At 46.9% G+C, this 17,556-nt stretch overlaps 1 protein-coding gene across 2 annotated transcripts; it reads left to right on the top strand.

The window, feature by feature from the left end:
* Positions 1–213: 213 nt before the first annotated feature.
* On the top strand, positions 214–4,638 carry UTS2R (urotensin 2 receptor). Of its 2 annotated transcripts, none has more exons than XM_082775066.1 (2): positions 214–614; positions 2,949–4,638. In XM_082775066.1, exon 2 carries the CDS (start codon positions 3,093–3,095, stop codon positions 4,239–4,241), a length of 1,149 nt encoding a protein of 382 aa, XP_082631192.1. In that variant the 5' UTR covers positions 214–614; positions 2,949–3,092; the 3' UTR covers positions 4,242–4,638. The 2 variants fall into 2 exon arrangements, with proteins under 2 accessions (XP_082631192.1, XP_082631193.1); XM_082775067.1 differs by lacking the exon at positions 214–614 and adding an exon at positions 2,473–2,569.
* The last annotated feature ends 12,918 nt before the right edge of the window (positions 4,639–17,556 follow it).

The following is a 17,556-nucleotide window of genomic DNA, read 5'->3' as shown; positions in this document are numbered from 1 at the left end:
TTGTGCCCTTCTCTGTGACATAAGGAGGGGCAGGACAGCTCTTTTATCACCAGCCCTGAGATGAACACAGCACCGACCCCTCGCAGCCCCAGCTGGCTCGCAGCCAGGCAGGGAGAGCGGGCTCAGCCAGCCCCAGCTATCCAAATACTGCTGCTTTAAAAAGGCTCTTTGCCGGCTGCAGTCAAAGCCACGCTATGCCTAACGTCACCGAGTAACAGAAATAGCAGGCGTGAGTGAAGGGAGGAGAATGAGAGTATTAAGAGCGCACAGATTTCAAACATACTTAGAGAGGTAGCACGCTCCTTTCTGCTGCTGCCTTTCCAGATGCGACGGAGCACAGGGAGCTGGCGTTGTCTTCCCATGAAGGAGGATTCTCTTTTTTCTTTTTTTTTTATTTTTATTTTTTTTTTTTTTTTTTTTTAAGTTTCAGCTTTAAAAGTACCAGCTGCAATTTTATTCCGTTTCTTGTAGGAAACTTCACCTGCTGGATATAAAAGCAAGGTTTGAACAGGAGGAATTCCTTTATGTTCGTTGCTACCGGAATGTGCACGGTGCCCCTCGGTGCTGATAACATAGAAGAAAAGGCAGGAATGGCTGAGAAAATTGCTTAGACCGTAAGACACTTTGAATGGCTGCTTGGAAGAGCAGGCTCTTTATTGTGTGTGTCTGCATGTGTTTGTGTGTATGCATGCATGTTTGAGAGCAGCAATGCCAATAACTTTAAAGCAATGCAAGGTTTCCCCAATCTGTACAATTTTCATCCTCTAGGAACGAGGACCTGCCTAGCTCTGAGCTCTGCCTGCAGATAGCTGGAGTGTTTGAATTGAATTAGCGCTGTAGTGATTTTATGAATGAAGCAAAATGCAGGTTTGGTGAAGGAGCAGAGCAGGCAGCCGCGGTACGGGAGCTCTCTCTAGCAGGAGCTGTCACACAGGGACCTGCACCGATGAGCACAGGCACAACACAAACCTGCTTCAAGTGCCCAGAGCACAAAGTAAGGCAGCTGCAAAGAGCCAGCACCTGGGTCACGGAAACTTGCTCCTGAAAACAAGCTAGCACAAATCCAACCGAGCCCGAGAGCTGTGTGTCACCAGAGCTGGGCTTAGCTGGAGCATCCCGTGCAGAGCTCTTCCCTTCCAACCAAGCCTGCTGGTGACCGTGTGGCAGAGGAGCAGGCAGAGCCCCTGAGCATCTGCGTCTCCTCCACGCATTGACGCTTGTGCTGCCAGCACAGCTCGTACAGGAGCATGGATGAGGCAGACGATGAGGGAGCCAGCCGGTGCGTGGATGGGCTGGCTGCACATGCCCAAAGCCAAGCAGGAGGGATCGCACAGCACGGCAGGGAGAAGACAGATACAGGTTTGCAGGGTGCAGAAAAGCTGAGTGAAGCTGATGGAGATCAGTCAAGAGAAGCAACCTCCCAAAGAACTGACCACTGCCAGACCATGCGTCACCTCTACCCCTCGGATGTGTGTACCTGAGGGACATGGGAGGGAGATGGGCTTCGTGTAGCGTTTCTGCCTTTTTTGCACCCCTATCCCAACCAGTAAGGAAGGAGAAATCTGTCTGTGCTAGGTTGCCCTCTTTTCTGCAGACTTTCTGCATGAAATCTCCATCACCTGGTAATAGGAAGAAGATAAAATGAGGGCAAGTCATGAAGAGGATGAACATTGCCTGTCCTCTAGTGCTACCGTGGTCACTGGCAGGGTCTCTGACCCAAGGACAGCTGGAGCAGGGCACGGTGCTGCCGTCCTGCCAAGGAGGAAGCAGGCTGAAGATGGCAATGGAGTCAGTGGGTGTGGAGGCAAAGGGACACCAAATTCACTGGGAAAAGTGGCACAACTTCATAAATTCCCATGATAAAACCAATCCAACCTGCCCCATGGAACAGGCAGAGGGATGTCTTTGCCTGTGGAGCCCTGCAAGGACAAGGCAGTCCAGCACCTGCTCTCACAGCGTTTTCTAAATGAATAGACAATCTGAGCTGCGTAAAATATGTACTGCAAACATTTGTGTGCAGTGACCTTTATGTTGGTACAGGCTTCTCGTTATGCCTTAAAATCCTGGTGTTTTACATACTTTTTCGTGTGTTTTTCTGAAGCAGGTTCAATATTCCTTTGCCTACACCCCAAGCCAGCACAAATTCAAAGCAACAGTCATGATTTATACAACACTGGGCTTGAGCTAACCAAAAGCTCCCATGTACAAAGAGCGACTACCTGCCTAAAGCGCTGCAGAGCAATCTCACAGCCCGCTGCATAAGACACATTCGCAGACAGGACTGTCTGAAATAGACCTCTCTGCATGGGCACACAAACATCTGTGGGCTCACACTTGACAGAGCACATGAAAAGAACCGTGTTTACACATACCTAAAGCTCACAGCGCAACCTACAGCTTGCGCTATGTACAGAAAATGCCTTTTTTCTCCATCACTCGACAACTGGAAACTGCAGGTCACGACATAGCAGGAGCTTCTCATTCAAGGAAAGCTGTTCAGGGAAAGCACTGCAGAAATGCTGGACTTTGTCATCTATTCCCTGTGATACATTCCCTTTAGCTGCAAATGGTAAATACAAAGTTTGTTTTCCCTTTTGGGTCTTGGACTCCTTCACGTTAAGAGCTTAGCAAAGAGCTTATCAGCATTTGCACTATGAATTTAGGAAGGATACTTTTCTTCCCCAACCCCAAACTAACTTTAAAGATTGCAGCAAGCGGTTCCAAATATCTGCACGATCTCTTCTCTCTTTTCCATGCACACTAAAAAGCGTCACTCCTCAGAGCTGTGCTCTCGTAATGACAGCATAAGCCTTGCATGAGTGGCCTCAATGCAGACCTTTGGTATGTGCAGGCAGTAAAGACATACTCAGGGACAGGTAACTTCTGAACAATAGGTTGTGTTGCTCTGGCAGATTCTAATCTGTTGGTTTCTGGTGTCTTTCCTCTAGTGGAGGATGCAGATCTTCCTCGGATGAGACCTCACTGAGCAATGGTTCACCAGCTCCCAGCAGTAGCGTTTCTCAGAACAGGAAGAACAGCTCTCTGAAGACCTGTGGCATGAGCAAAGCCTCTGACATTCAAAGGCCAGGAGGATGTCCCTAACAGACGAGCTGGAGAGCCACTTCTCTGCAACCCCCTACATGGTGACAGACACCAGCGAGAGCAGCCTGTTCAGAATCAGACCCAATGCCTCCACCAACGCCACCGGGGCCAGCGTGCCAGCCTCTGGTTCTGTGGAGGACATGATTGCCATCTGCACCATCGGGACCATCCTCTCCCTGATGTGTGTGATTGGGGTGACCGGCAATGTCTACACCTTGCTGGTGATGTGCCACTACTTGCGGTCATCTGCCTCCATGTATATTTACATCATCAACCTCGCTCTGGCAGACCTCCTCTACCTTCTCACCATCCCCTTCATCGTTGGGACCTACTTCATCCAGAAATGGTACTTTGGGGACATTGGCTGTCGCATCCTGTTCAGTCTGGACTTCCTCACCATGCACGCCAGCATCTTCACCCTTACAGTCATGAGCACAGAGCGCTACTTCGCTGTGCTGAAGCCCCTTGACACGGTGAAGAGGTCCAAGAGCTACCGTAAGGCCATTGCTGTTGTCATCTGGCTGGTATCGCTACTGCTCACTCTCCCAATGCTCATCATGATCCAGCTGGTGCAAAGGGACAACAAAAGCATCTGCCTACCCACCTGGAGCAAGCTGTCCTACAAAGTCTATCTTACCATCCTCTTTGGCACCAGCATTGTGGGCCCAGGGGTAATCATTGGCTACCTCTACATCCGACTAGCTAAGATTTACTGGGTGTCACAAACAGCATCCTTCAAGCAGACCAAGCGGCTGCCAAACCAAAAGGTGCTCTATTTAATCTTCACAATCGTGCTGGTGTTCTGGGCTTGCTTCCTGCCTTTCTGGATATGGCAGCTCCTCTTCCAGTATTACGAATCCTTCCCTCTATCTCCCAAGGTGATGAAGAACATTAATTACCTGACAACCTGCCTGACCTACAGCAACAGCTGCATCAACCCCTTTCTCTACACCCTGCTCACCAAAAACTACCGGGAGTACCTGAAGAACAGGCAGCGGACCCTCAGCAGCAGCAGTGGGTACTTCCAAAGGAGAAATCGGTTTCAGAGGATTTCGGGGAGATCTCTGTCCACAAGCAGCCAGCACTGCACAGAGACATACGTTCTTGCTCATGCTCCTTTGGGAAACAGCAGTGCCTGAAGGTAAAACACATCTCGAAGAACAATCGATATTGACTTCAATGTTGCTTTGATTTAAAGTGTACATTGTAAAGGCAAAGCCTTAGCAGCTCCATAATGTGCACACATTTAGTCCAGAGGCTGTGCCGTTTGTCTGTTCCCATTTCCTCCAACGCCACTGATTTGAAGCTCGCAAATAGCCTTTCGCTTTTCATCTTTATATTTTATAGTGTGTGTCTCCTCAAGTAGCTATCAATAATGAAAACCTATTATAGGGCCATGTTTTTTAATAGTATCAGCTGTCTCACAGAGTTTAAAATTATGTTATCCCGTGAATGACTGTAGTTTGTTCTTTTTAAAGCAGTAATGCTAGATTAGTACTTGTATGAGAACTGAAAACAGTGAAATAAAGACAAAGCAGCTGATGGTTGTGATATGCAATCCAGCTTGAATTTGGGGTAGAATTGGACAGCTTGGATGAGGAATGTCCATGGGTGTTTGTCCTGGTTTTGGTTGCTTTCACATTTATTGTACACTCTCACGTATGCGCTGGGCTTAACGCTCAACTCACACGGATGTCTGTAGCTGAGCAGCTGCTGCAGTATATTGTGACTCCTGCTAACGAGACAGGCTTCCAATGACTGTGCCACATTCAGGGGACACTCAGCATCCCCTCATGCACTGACCCCCAAAACATGAGCACTAACGGGGGGAGTATCATCTGTCCTTGACAAACCTTTCCTTTGCCAGTGGAAAGCTTTCCAGTTTCCAGCTCCAGTTTTCCTTTGCCAGTGTATCTGCCCTCTTCCCTCCTTCAAGCAAGGATCAGGAACCTCCACTTCTGTTGTTCTCAGGGCTCGCATCATCAAACACAGCCAGACGGACCAGACCTCCATCCCCGAGTCTGGGGAGAAAGGACAGAGGGAGAAGAGGGGGTGAGGAGATGCGAGCTCCGGTGAGCTGTGCTAGCAGAAGTCTCTAATACACTCAATTATAAAAGCAAAAGTTCCCTAATTACCAAGATCACTTGTTCTGTTCACAGATGATTTTGCTTTACTGCTACAAAATGTGAATGTGGTCCTGCCTGCACTGAGAACACTTTGCCTGTCCTGGCTTTCACTGATGATAAAGCATCATTAGGCTAAATATCCCCTCCGTGATGCTTGGCGCTTCTCCAGCGAGTCTAAAAGTCCCTTCTCTGGGGCGCTGCCAACATCCGTGCAGGAGTCTTCTGCTTGCATTAGCCCTGTTACCTCGTTAGCAAGGATATAAGGATGCAGTGCCAGCACAACTCTAACCAAGCCATGGAGCCGGTCACAGACTAATGCTCAAGAGCAAATTCAGAACTGCAGTGCAATCCTCCAGCATGCAGCAAGCTGAATTTGCTTATACAGGAATTGAATTTAGTTTTTAACCACCTATTCCTCTTCAGGGCAGTTAACATGGTCACTTATGTAGTTCGGTCTTTATCATAAGACAATGTAAAATTTGGCCTCTTTTCTTTTCTTTCTTTTTGAGATTGCAATTTTAACTGCTTCTTGCTCAGGAATAGCTCAAGCCAAGCTCAGCACCAGCAGCTCCCCTCATTATGAAGGAAAGCCACTGTGGGTTGAGCTCTTGGAAAGCAGAGTCTATATTTTCTAAGATCAGAGTCAAAAAGGGAGGGTGTTTGGAAAGATCTCAGCTCATCCAGGCTTTGCACCACAATGAGGATGGTGCCAAAGAATGACCAAAAGGCACAGGAGGGGATCTGTCACCAGAGCTGGTCAGCCAAAACCCCCTATCCCCAGCAGGACTGCTCTGTTAATTTCCCCAAGCCCACCACAACCAATGCGTCTCACAGAAAACATTTGCAACAAGCCTGCCACTGCAAAAACATCCAAACACCCTAAAAACAGCAGGAGTGGGACCATGCTGGAGGTCCTGCCATGCCCAGGGAGGAGACCGGGGCTCCCTGCCTCCCCAGAGGTTACCCAGCCCCGGCTCTCGATTGCAGCCGGCGCTGCGCTCTCCGCAGGGGCTGGCAGCTCGTTTGTCAAATCAGCACAACAAAGGCAAGAGAAATAATGACACCCCCAAGTCAGGGAATGACTGCAGGTGACTTTCTGTCAATACTGGATCCTCCTTGAAAGATGAGGTGTTTCATTCAAGCCTTTCAATTCCCACGCCAGGCTGGCTTTTATGTTTTTATTTTCTCTCTCTCTTTTTTTTTTTTTTCTCCCCACCTTCAAACATTCACATCTGTGAAACACTCACTAGCCAACAGCACAGGCTCAAGCAAGTACCCCAGTGAAGTAACATTTTATTCATGATTGCAATGGCAGGCACCTCAACTTTCACATCCTCTACACCCTGTTTCCTAACTCTCACTCTTATCCCCTGGTTCCTCACTGGCTGAGTGCTACAGGTTCACAGACTATCAGGTATCTGTTACTCATTTCATACAAGTGCTATTAACCTTTAATTCCTCCCTTTGTTTTTCTTACCTTTTGCAACCTTCTTACTGTTTTTAACGGCTTTTTAGCCTTTTGGTCCCATACACCCCATCAGTCCTTTTCTGTTGACTATCAGCCCGGTACTTGTTTCCCCCCTTACATCGTGGAATCCCAGGAAGAAACATGCCTTGCACTTCCCATGCTTACACTACTAATTATGATGCAAAAACAACATTTTTTTTTTTCCCAAAACATCCAGCACATGCAACAATAAGGAATATTATTCCAAGTCTGCAGGTAAAAGCAAGGCTCTGAGCTATTCACAAGCAGCTTCTGCCTCAGCTCCATGTCCCCAGCTAACTTATGGGGTATCAGACACGCAGACACCAAACATCAGACAGCTGTCCTGTTCCTGAAACCAAACAGCCTCTGCACGTAAATGGGTGCGCCTGTGAAATCCAAAGGAGGAACTGCCTCCTCCGAGACGCAGATGAATTCCTTGTTAATTACAGCCATAAAGCAATTATTCCTCCTTGCAGAAAACTATTATCAGTCACAGATCTGAGAGCTAATTTTTGCCACTGGGTTTGTATAAACAGATCACAGGAATATGAAATTGTATGTGTGCACGCATGGCTGTGTGCCTGCTGACCCCAGACCATGCCCCTACACCTGCATCCTAATATTTACTCCTTGGTTCATCTCCACTGAGTGAGAACAGGAGTGAATTCAACAACCTGATGTCTTAAAATCCCACCATCCCCAGGGCATTCAGTGCTCCACAGGCTGGATGGCACCAGCTTGGCTCCAGACACTAGAAGTCAAAATGCAAAAAAAAATAAAAATAAAAATAAAATTATATATATATAATATACATATAATGCATAAATAAATATTTTTAATTTTATTTTTTGCTAGTTTAAGCCAGTGAGCATTTAGCAACATCTTAAGATTCAACAAAAGTCTAGTTGCAAGCAGAGCAGTGCAGGCTGTTCAAAAGGACCAGGACACAGAGGCCAGCCCTTTCTGTGCTTCTGCAGGCTGGGAAGGGTCAGTACCCACTCTGGTGGCTGAAACAGGCACAAAGCACAGCTGGGGCCAGGCAAGGTTTTCAGCTGGACAGTGCCTTTGCCACAAAAGGATGACATTTCTGTTTATTTAAACTATTTGCAAATTTGCCCAGAAATTGAAGAATCTTTTTTTTTTTTTTTTTTCCCCTCAAATACTGAATTGTCTCATTTTAGCCTTTAGGAGGCAAAACAGCACAATTTCTCACTTCAGAATGAAGTTTTACTCCTCTGTTTGCTTAGATTTGATTTTTAGGATGCCTTCTCTCTGTTTTGCTCAAACCACAGGATTTTTACAAAGCATCCCAGAGCTCCAGTAGCACTGCTCAGAGGACAGCTCACAGTGCTGTGCATCCATCTGTCCAAACCCTGCAGGGACACGGTGGGTGCCCGTGGCAGGGAGCACCACAGAACCCACTCTCTGCCCAATACCTACGTGCAGAGCAGGGCCCAATCCCTCCTCTACAGCTGCTCCTGCACCCAAGCACCTGGGCAATAAATGGTCACCCATATTTTGGGTCATTTACACTACAAAATGTGCAAGGTCTGCCTGGGTTAAAATATGCTTTCCAGCTCTACCTCATGGGTTCAGCAGGTGGCCAGGTTGTGATGGGTGGCATTTGGAGCTGTGCCATCTCCTTCCTGCATGAGCTGTCACATCCTGGAGAAAGTCTCACCTCTAAACCATTCCGATTGCTTTTGCATCTCTAAATTCAACACCTGAGCTGTAAGTTCCCCTTCTGCTCTGCTACACCTGGTTTGCAGCTAAGGGTGTTGATTTGGGCATATCAGAAACATGGTGGAATCAAGATAATTGTGGAAACAGTGTAATAGCACAGAACACATCATTCTGCAAGAATAGAGAGGTATATTTGAAAGCAGGCTGCAAAAGGGGAGGTAAAATAAAAGCAGGCAATTTGTTGCTGATTCTAGATTTTCCAGTGTATAGTAAAGCTGAGAGCCAACTGCAAATGTTGCAGAAAAAAATCATACATGGTTGAGTGGGTGGTGAGCAGCAGATAAATCCATTGCTGATATTAACAAAGAAATGCATGGGAGGAAATGTAATCTTAGTTGTACACATCCAGCGGTGGACTCTCCACTAACTCATCACTCGTTAGCAAAGAGACCTTGGAGCTGTAATTAGCTCAGCAGCAATGCAAGAAGCAAACACGCCAGCTGTGCAGAGAGGCACCAAGAGCAAGAATGGTTCAGCCACTCCAGCCACTTCTCATTCACAATTGAGATATTTCCCTCACTTTATCACCTCTCATGTTCTGCAGTCCATCAGGCTGTCACACGCTATCACCAAAGCTACTTCACCTCCTTCAGCCCGTACTTCAAGCAGCCACTGACACAAAATGCTGCAAGACAAGCACGTCAACACACTGTGCGAGAACCTCACCAGCCAACCTCCTGCAAGTCTCTCCATGCAGCTTTGGGACTGACCTGCAGCAGCTGGGTAAACGCAGGAGGTGCACTGCTTGTTCCCAGGAACAGACACCCCAGCTCCACAGTTAGAGAGCAGGGAATCCAGCAGGCAAAAAAAAAGTTAGCGTTTTATACACGAGCTGAAGGCTCGCTGCTAAATCCAGTCTGAATGTTTATCATCTGGAAATCCATCTGTCTGCCAGCAGAACTCATGTTTGTGCCACAAGAGGAAGTGCAAATCTCATAAATTTAGTTTCAAAGAGCAAAACACTCACGCATTCAGAATTTTTACTGCCATTAAATTTAATTACACATCAAGTAGCTGCTGTGACTGGTATAAAGCTGTCTAGAAATATGATCAAATAATACAATAACAGCAAATATATACCAAATCAGTGAAAGAAGCTGCCTCGATGATAGAGAAAAATTACTTCCACTAACACAGGGCAGGATTTATCACAGCAGGTCTGACTACCAAGCAGCCTGGCTGGTTCAGGCACCACCCGTGTCACACAGCCAGTCTCTGACTCCTGGGAGAGAGTTAACTCACTGGCACCAGCGGCAGCACCAGCCACAAACCATCCCAGACCTGGTTTTGCAGATGTGCCAAAGACAGCACAAGCGGTGCACCCACTGATGGACAGAACCTCAGAATAAATTAATCCTCATAGAAAAGAAAGGCAAGTGCCAGTAGCCAAGTGGCAGCATCAGTAGGGCATTTGAGTCCTGTAAAACTGAAGATGAAACACTACAAGGATTCCCAGCTCTTCATCACTGTGCCACAAAAGGAAAAATGAGCAGAGAGGGTTGCTTCTGCAGCAGAGCAGCAGCAGGTACCCACGAGCTTTGGGAACCAAAGCAGCAATCACCCCTTCCCCAGGCTTTCCTTTGCAAGGAGCTTTGATTGCTTTCAGTTACTGATCCCAATGCACAAATCTGAGCACACGTGGATAGCAACGGTGCAGCTCCAGCTTTTCCTGTGCTTGCATTTATTTGAAATGCTAAGGGAAACGCACCCAGCCAACCTCCTGCTGATTACTTGTTTAGTTTATAGTTCATTGCTTGAAAGAGAGTATAACACCATTAATTCATTAACTGCAAGCATTACACAAACAGAATTGCTGCATCCAAAACGTTGATGTGAGCTGGTGACTCACTAGCACTCCGTGACATCTTTGGAGGCAAATTTCAGTTCTGTTCCCAGAGTGGGGACAGGGCTCAGTACCGAGGGCAACCAGACTGGTGAGAAAGGTGCTGCAAGCCCCAGCTGCCCCCAGGAAAACCTCTCTGTGGGACCAGAGATGCACTACGAGATCCCTCCAGCCAAGCTGCTTTGGAGACCTGACTTCAAAATGAGAGAAGCAATTTCACTGAAGGCAAGAGAGGAAAAGAGTTTTGTGGATTTCATCCTTGTTCTGCACGTTGCCAAAATATTCAGACAACTTGCACGGGAATCAGCAGTCACAGATGGATCCCAAATGGCATTGGCTGAAACATGCAGGTGGCCATAGACAAGAGAAAGTTGTAGGCCAGGCCACCCAGGGAGCCCCAGAGCTGACAGATATATCACAGCCCACGATGGGATCTCCAGAAGAATTAGGTTTTAAATTTAGTACAAAGTCTGTTATGAATTTCTTATTGTGTGCAAACTGAGCTTACCAGGGGAAAAACCCCTAAAGCCTCTAAAAAACACAAACAAGTTGATTTCCATTGGAGCCAATGCTGTTATAGAAAGTTATGCTAAAGAAAAAAAATGTTTTGGACTCTGACTCTGCTAAACATGAACTTCAATTGTCCACATCAATAACAATCAAGACAGCAAATAGCAAATGATCTTATGAACGACAAATTCCTTTACTAGGACTTGCCGTATTTGATGTGAGGTCTACCCACAAGTCACATTAGAGACAATGCAAAATAACATAAGGTGGAATTTCCAATCCTTGGAGCATCAGAAAACGGTACACTTCCCTTCTCTCATAGCAGCCTGTGCTGTTCCAGCCTTCTCCTTTGTGGCTGGATTTCAGTAGAGCAGCTCTGGCCATCTGGCTTCATTAAAGCATTGTCATGTCCCCAGCCCTTTTTGATGGACCAAAAATAGTAAGAGCAGTTCCCATTTAGCAAACCCTCAATCAGTGCTATCTGGAGGACTGATTACACTTTAATTTAGCTAATTCAAGAAGAAAACATTTTTGTAAGCTGCTGGGGCTTGATTCACTGCCTACTGTCTGAAAATTCTTTATTTGAAACTTATGTCTGAAAACGACCTGTCCTTGGGCCAGCCAAGACAGAACATGCCCTGAAGCAAACCCTAATGCTACCACACTTCTGCACCACGGCAAGAGACAAGCTTCTATTTATGCATTTATCCCTGATCAATGGATGGACTTAGGAGCTAAATAACCTCTAAGAAAAAACAACAGGCACCAAAGCACCATGCAGAAGGACAAAACATAGGATTTTGGAAAGTCAGTGCTCACAATGACCCCCGTGCACTTGATTTTTGTGGTTGCCCTTGCCTGGGAGGTTGGGCTGGGATGTAAGGGGTATGCCGAGCTGGAAGAGGGCTTCACAGCCCCATCCCATCCATGCAGCTCCATGTAATATAAAGCTAAAGGAAAAAGTTTAACTAACATATGCAGAAGCTATATTCAGCCCCTGCAAAACTAACATTTTATTTTTCCTATTCTACAGGAACTATACTATTAAAATCCTTAACTGAAAAGAGAAGCACAGAGCCTTTGATAACAGGGTGTGGAGTTTCTGAAGATACTGGATGTGCTGAGAATCACCAATAACTGCTTCAGGATTTTTCTCAGATCGGGGAAAAAAAAGAAACCCAAGCCTTGGTGGTGCAAAGGCTTAGTCTATACCACCACAGCAAAATAAAATACCATTCCTAGGGACAGGAGGTGGTTCCTGTACCTTTCCCACAGCAGGAAATTCAGCGCATTCCCACAGAACAGAGAAAAACAACAGGGATGTGCTGCAAACAGTTGGCTGAACTTCAGTAAATTCTAGTTAAAGGGTCTTACACACAGAATTTTCATGCAAACCCATGCCAGTCACTCATTTTTTCTGTTTAAGATTCTCTTATCAAAGTTGCCCTTCCTTTGTTGTTCCCTAAGTTCCCTCAACCTTTGTCCCTCTTTCCTATTTAGGATCTAAACTCCCCAGGATGCTGAGCATCTCCTGCAAAGCACATACAGGTATTTAGGTGACAACAAATGTGACCAATGTCTTCAAAAGCAGCTCTGCCCTGAGCCAGATTATACAGATGCCTCCGCAGTCATTACAGCGAATATCTTTTTTCACTTTTTTTTTCTCCCAATGAATAATAAAGCAACCTTTTTACCCTGCTGTGAAATGAATGGATCTCTCCGAATAGCTGCTCATGCAGAAGAGTTGCTTGGGTGTATTCAGGGCTTCTCTGGCTGGTCAGGGAAATCCGTCACTGACATGTAAAACCACTGCCCAACTAGATTAGCTATTACCCTGCATATGTCGGCTAAGGAAAGCAGGCTGCTGTCAGATGACCCTGGTGTTAGTTAAACGCTGTTGTTTCTTCTAGGAGACACAAGTTGAATTTTCAGCTTCAGGATCATGAAGCATCATCCATGGCACTGCCCAGCGCTGCTCTGCCGCCCTCTGTAGCCACCCACAACCAATCCAAGCCTACAAGCTACACCTGAAAATCAGTGTTGAAAGGCTGAGAAACTGCCACTCACAGGGCTTCTCCGCATGTGCCATGGTTCAACAACCTTTATAAAAGCGCTTGCCCAGGGGAGGAGCTGGAAACATCAGCCTACAGCAATCCTAAATGCACAGCTGTGAGATGAGAAGGTGTGCACAGAGGAAAGGACATCTTCTGCTTTGGGTATCTGAGTTTGCCAGGCAGGGATGTGAAAGGGCTGTGTATATCCATCTCCTATGGGTTAGCAAACTCCTCCAGAAGAAAACATATCTCAAACTGCTCAGCTCCTAACAGGAGGGACAGTGTGTGTGGACGTCCCCTCTGCCTCTCCTGCAGGGTAGCTGAGGTCCCATCTCAGGTCTGGACCTCGAACAAGGACCACCACATTCCTGTCCATAAAGAACAGCTTATATTTACTTTCCTTACTGCAGTCCTTTGAGATCAACACATGAAACAACAGTACAGCTTGCTGTATACTTCTTGAACCTTCTCTTTAGCATAAACTAACACCCAGTTCTGTGCCTCCTTTATTTCTGAAATAAATAATTCTCAAGAAGAGAGAGGAGCTGCCAAGTTGGTTGGGACATGGAGTAAGAAACATTGGGGTACAAGCAGGGAGACCTGAGAGCTGTGCCCAAGGCCCCAAAGCCATCTACTCAGCATAGTGCAAAACAGCTGCAGCACCAGGAGGTTAGATTTAGCAGCTTCTTGCTGCAGGAATGGGTGAGCTTAGGGAAAAACCCACCCTTCTGGGAGGCGAGCTGAAATGTGAAGACTGCTCAGCATGCTGCCACTCACCCAGGAGCAGGACAATGCCGAGTTATCCTTGGCGTGCCTCCCAGAAGCTGAAGTGATGTTTATGAGGGCGCTCTTTTAAATGAAAGAAAAATATACCCCAGCTGAGTTAAATGGCAGATGTTTCTTTGGACCGAAGTTTGGCAGGGGATGCAGAACAGGATTGTTCTGGCACCAACCAAGGCGGTACTCTTGTGGAGGCTTCTCTGACACCGTTTTATTTTTTTATGTGCTTCTTGTGAATTTGTAGCTCTCCCTGGGGGCTGCACAGCGCCTGCATGGCACAGGGTGGAAGGGACTCATGCTGACTACTGATGAGGGAACTGGAAATCATCTATAGACAGCAGAATAACAACATAGGAGAGAGGATGCATATCAGAGGGTACGTGTATATGGTCCTACGACTGTGAAAGAGAGTGGAAGAGCTACTGCATCATCCTTTTGTACATGACAGAGGCAGCGTGTAGGGTTCAGTGCACACATATGGCCAGGCACATGAGCAAAAGCACCGCATTCCTCCTAGGCAGCTCCAAGGCAGCTTTGTTAACATTCCTGGTAGATCAGCAGCAAAGATAACAGAGCCGCCTTTCAGTCTTGGCAGGAGCAAGTATAAGCTTTGGGTAAGGGGTCACAATGAGACTATCAAAAGCCACTCAAACAGACGTTCATCCAAGGAATTTTCTAAGACTTCCACAACCAGAGATGCGTGTCACATCTGCCTAGCACTGCCCTGCAGCCTCAAAGCATCTCCTGCTGCAAGGTGCCAAAGCAGCTTTGCACAGCAGAGGGAATACAAAAGTCTTACAACAACAGCACCTAAAACCCCCGCAGGGAGGAACAATTTGTCCTTCATCATTCCTATAACAGAAAGCTAAATTGTACTACTGTGAATTTCTATGATTTCCTACATCCACTACATTGAAAAACCCTCAACGGCAGCAATACGCCAGGAGTGCCATTATAACAGGCAAACCCAGCTCGACACAGCACAGAACACTCAGAGAACAAGGGCCAGGCTCTGCACGCAAAGGAGGAGGAAAGCACCATTTGCAAGCCCTTTGCTACACCTGCAATTACAGGAATATGCAAATGGGTGTGAAGATTGCTCATATCTGACGTTGTCCAGAAGCACAGTCTGTTAAACATCCAGAGGCATGGGGGTGAGACCCCATCCCAGCCTCAAGCAGGAGACCTCAACAACTATGTCCTCATACAGACCATGTTGTAGGTGCACCACTTGCCTCCTCTCCATCCCGGGAAGGACTTGCCTTTTCGTAGGGGCTAGACCTAGAGGAGATCATTAACACAAAGCACTGGGATAGACCTGCATCAGGGCACGAACATGAGGGATCCTCAGCTTGGTTCATAATTTCATAGATAGCACAGGAGTTACAGGAACTTGGACAGTTCTGAAACCCAATCTAGCAGGAACAGCGTGCACCCTCTGTAACTAGTGGAGTCTGAATGCCGTTAGTACCTGACAACAACGGGAAATCAGTGTAATTGGCATGGTGTGGTATGTGGTTATCACACAGGAAATTGCACCTTGCTGGACCCTGCCACAATAAAAGACCTTGATATAGCTCTGCAGCTCAATGCACTGGGGCCCTAGAACAAAACACTGTTATTTAAAGTACAATACGTATAAGACCAATTCAAAGGGCACCACAGACAGTGCAGGGCATCCTGCTGACCTCGGTAGGCTTTGGATCAGCCCCTGCAGGACTGAGCCTCCTGCTGGCTTTAGCCCCTGCCCATGTTCTGCAGCACACAGGGACCTCTTGCAGAGCCCCAACTCAGTCAAATGTTGGGGCTTCTGCCTGATTTCAACGAGAGGGAGACAGGAAAAGCAGACAGCACACAGAGGGAGAAAATCATTTTTTTCCCTCCACTACTAGTGGTTTCTGTGACTATCCCCACGGCATTCAATACATCATAAATTAAAAAAGCTATTATACAGAAACAGCGGGCATGTATGGTTGAGAGAGACTTAAAATAAGTGCTTCTAAATTACTTATTAGATAACAATGCTGGATCTGAGGCTACTTAGATACTGGCCCATTACCAGCTGGCAGGACCGGCAGGGTGCCTGCTCTGCTCACACGGGCACACCAGAAGCGCGTGCTTTGTCCCCCAGCCATGCTGGGGGCAGCTCACATCTCTATGAAGGTTTTCTTCTCATTCCCCCTCAAAGCACTCTGAAAACAAGGAGAGCTGTTTGCCCGGTTATACACCCAGCTCCTCCCTTGTCCCCCTGGTCTCCAGGGCTGGAGTTCAAGGAAAAATGCCTGGTGCATTCTCAGAAATGCGTTCTTGGTTTTGCAGGCTCATGCAAAGCTCGTTTCTCTAGATGTTGTTGCCTTACTCTTCTCATCAAACCCTCATCAAGCCATCATATTTAACTGCACGAGATTGCCTCGAGAGTCTAGCAAAAAGCTCTGCCACATGCTCAAGACGTGGAAGCCCATCCAGAATCAGAGACACACCACAGCAATTTAAAACCACTGCAGACCAACCTCTAAGCTCACAGCCTATGAAACAACCCCAAGCTTTTTCAAGCAAGGCTCCCACAAAAAGGAATAGGTTGTTCCATGCTTCCTTGGGCAGCTGCATTTACATGAAGATCAGCCTCTAGAGTTGTCACCAGTTAGTCAAATCACTGAAAGAACCTTAAGGACAACCTTCCTACAGAGCTGAGGCTGCTGCGTCAAGCCCAGACAGCCACCGACAGTATCGGGCTGGAAGTACCAGAGGTAAAATCTCCCACTGCCAGCAGGAACAGACAGACCCCAGGACCATGGGATGAGGAAAGCATCGAGGTCCCATCATTTCTGAAGCCCAAGGAGGAACAAATGACCATTTCAATGCTTGGCATCTAGAGACAGAAATCAAATACTTTGGCTAGTGGCGGTACTACAGCGATGAGAACAAATGAGGTAGACAGATGTCCAGTAACTAAGCTGATACACATCAGGCAAAGGAAAGGAATCTGAATCCGCCCCAAACTCCAGAAAGAACGGAGTATCAGCATCACTAATTTTTTAGCTAGCAGTCATCCTGGAACATCAAGTTTTATGGAAACGTTACCTTGGCATTCACTACAGGCCTTTTCAGAAGACTTTGATAGATTAAACTTTCTCCCTAATGGACATCTTTCTTCCTTATGGAGTAAGCCTTTTTAATTCCTCTTTCTATCCAAGACAGAGGATGGACTGAAATCCCTGCAGAGTGTGAGGAGGAGGAGGGTTGGCACAGCAGCGAGAAGGGGAGAAATCTGCACCCATGTCACACCTGTGCTGGAGAGGACTCTTGCTTCTGCACTTCCATCTCCCATGAACAGTCAAGTTTATTCCATTTCCTCCCCCTTCCCCCCAAATGACCATAAGTCTCCAGCAGGACTGCATTTCGTTTTAATCTGATCAGCAGCAATAGTAGCGGGTTTTGGACTGCAAAAAGCAGAGTGAAAAAGCAGATAGCAGTGGAGGAAACAAAACACAGACATGCTAGTGCCAGCACTGATGTCATGCTGAAGAGAGATTTGAAAGAATTTAGTGGCTCAGTATCATTTACTTCCAGAAGCAGCAGCCATCCAAAGCACTTGGGTGCAATTCACACTCAGGAATTTTGGCCTCTGAGAGCCCAAATGGAACAAACTGTGTTCTGCATCTCTCCCTGTCCCTTCTCCCCAAACTGCAGGGACAGAATGGACTGAAGCAGCCTAGGTTTTGGAGTCTGTCTGCTTTGCAGCCATTTAAAGTCTTCTTTATTGATTGTGCTTAGGACTGGAAACTCCCCTCCACGGGAGGTGACCCAAATTGAGGGGCAGGGACTTCATAGGGTAGCACCAAGTGGGATCCTCTTGTCTTACTACGGAGGCTCAGCCATGCTCAGGCTGCTGCATTGCTGCACATGCAG

The sequence above is a fragment of the Aythya marila genome (assembly GCF_965140915.1).
Source record: "Aythya marila genome assembly, chromosome: 18".
In the NCBI taxonomy this organism is placed as follows: domain Eukaryota; kingdom Metazoa; phylum Chordata; class Aves; order Anseriformes; family Anatidae; genus Aythya; species Aythya marila.
This window is presented reverse-complemented; position numbering and strand designations above follow the sequence as displayed.

Excerpts from the sequence above, each read along its gene's own strand:
- UTS2R (XM_082775066.1), top strand. The coding sequence starts at position 3,093 with ATGTCCCTAACAGACGAGCTGGAGAGCCACTTCTCTGCAACCCCCTAC.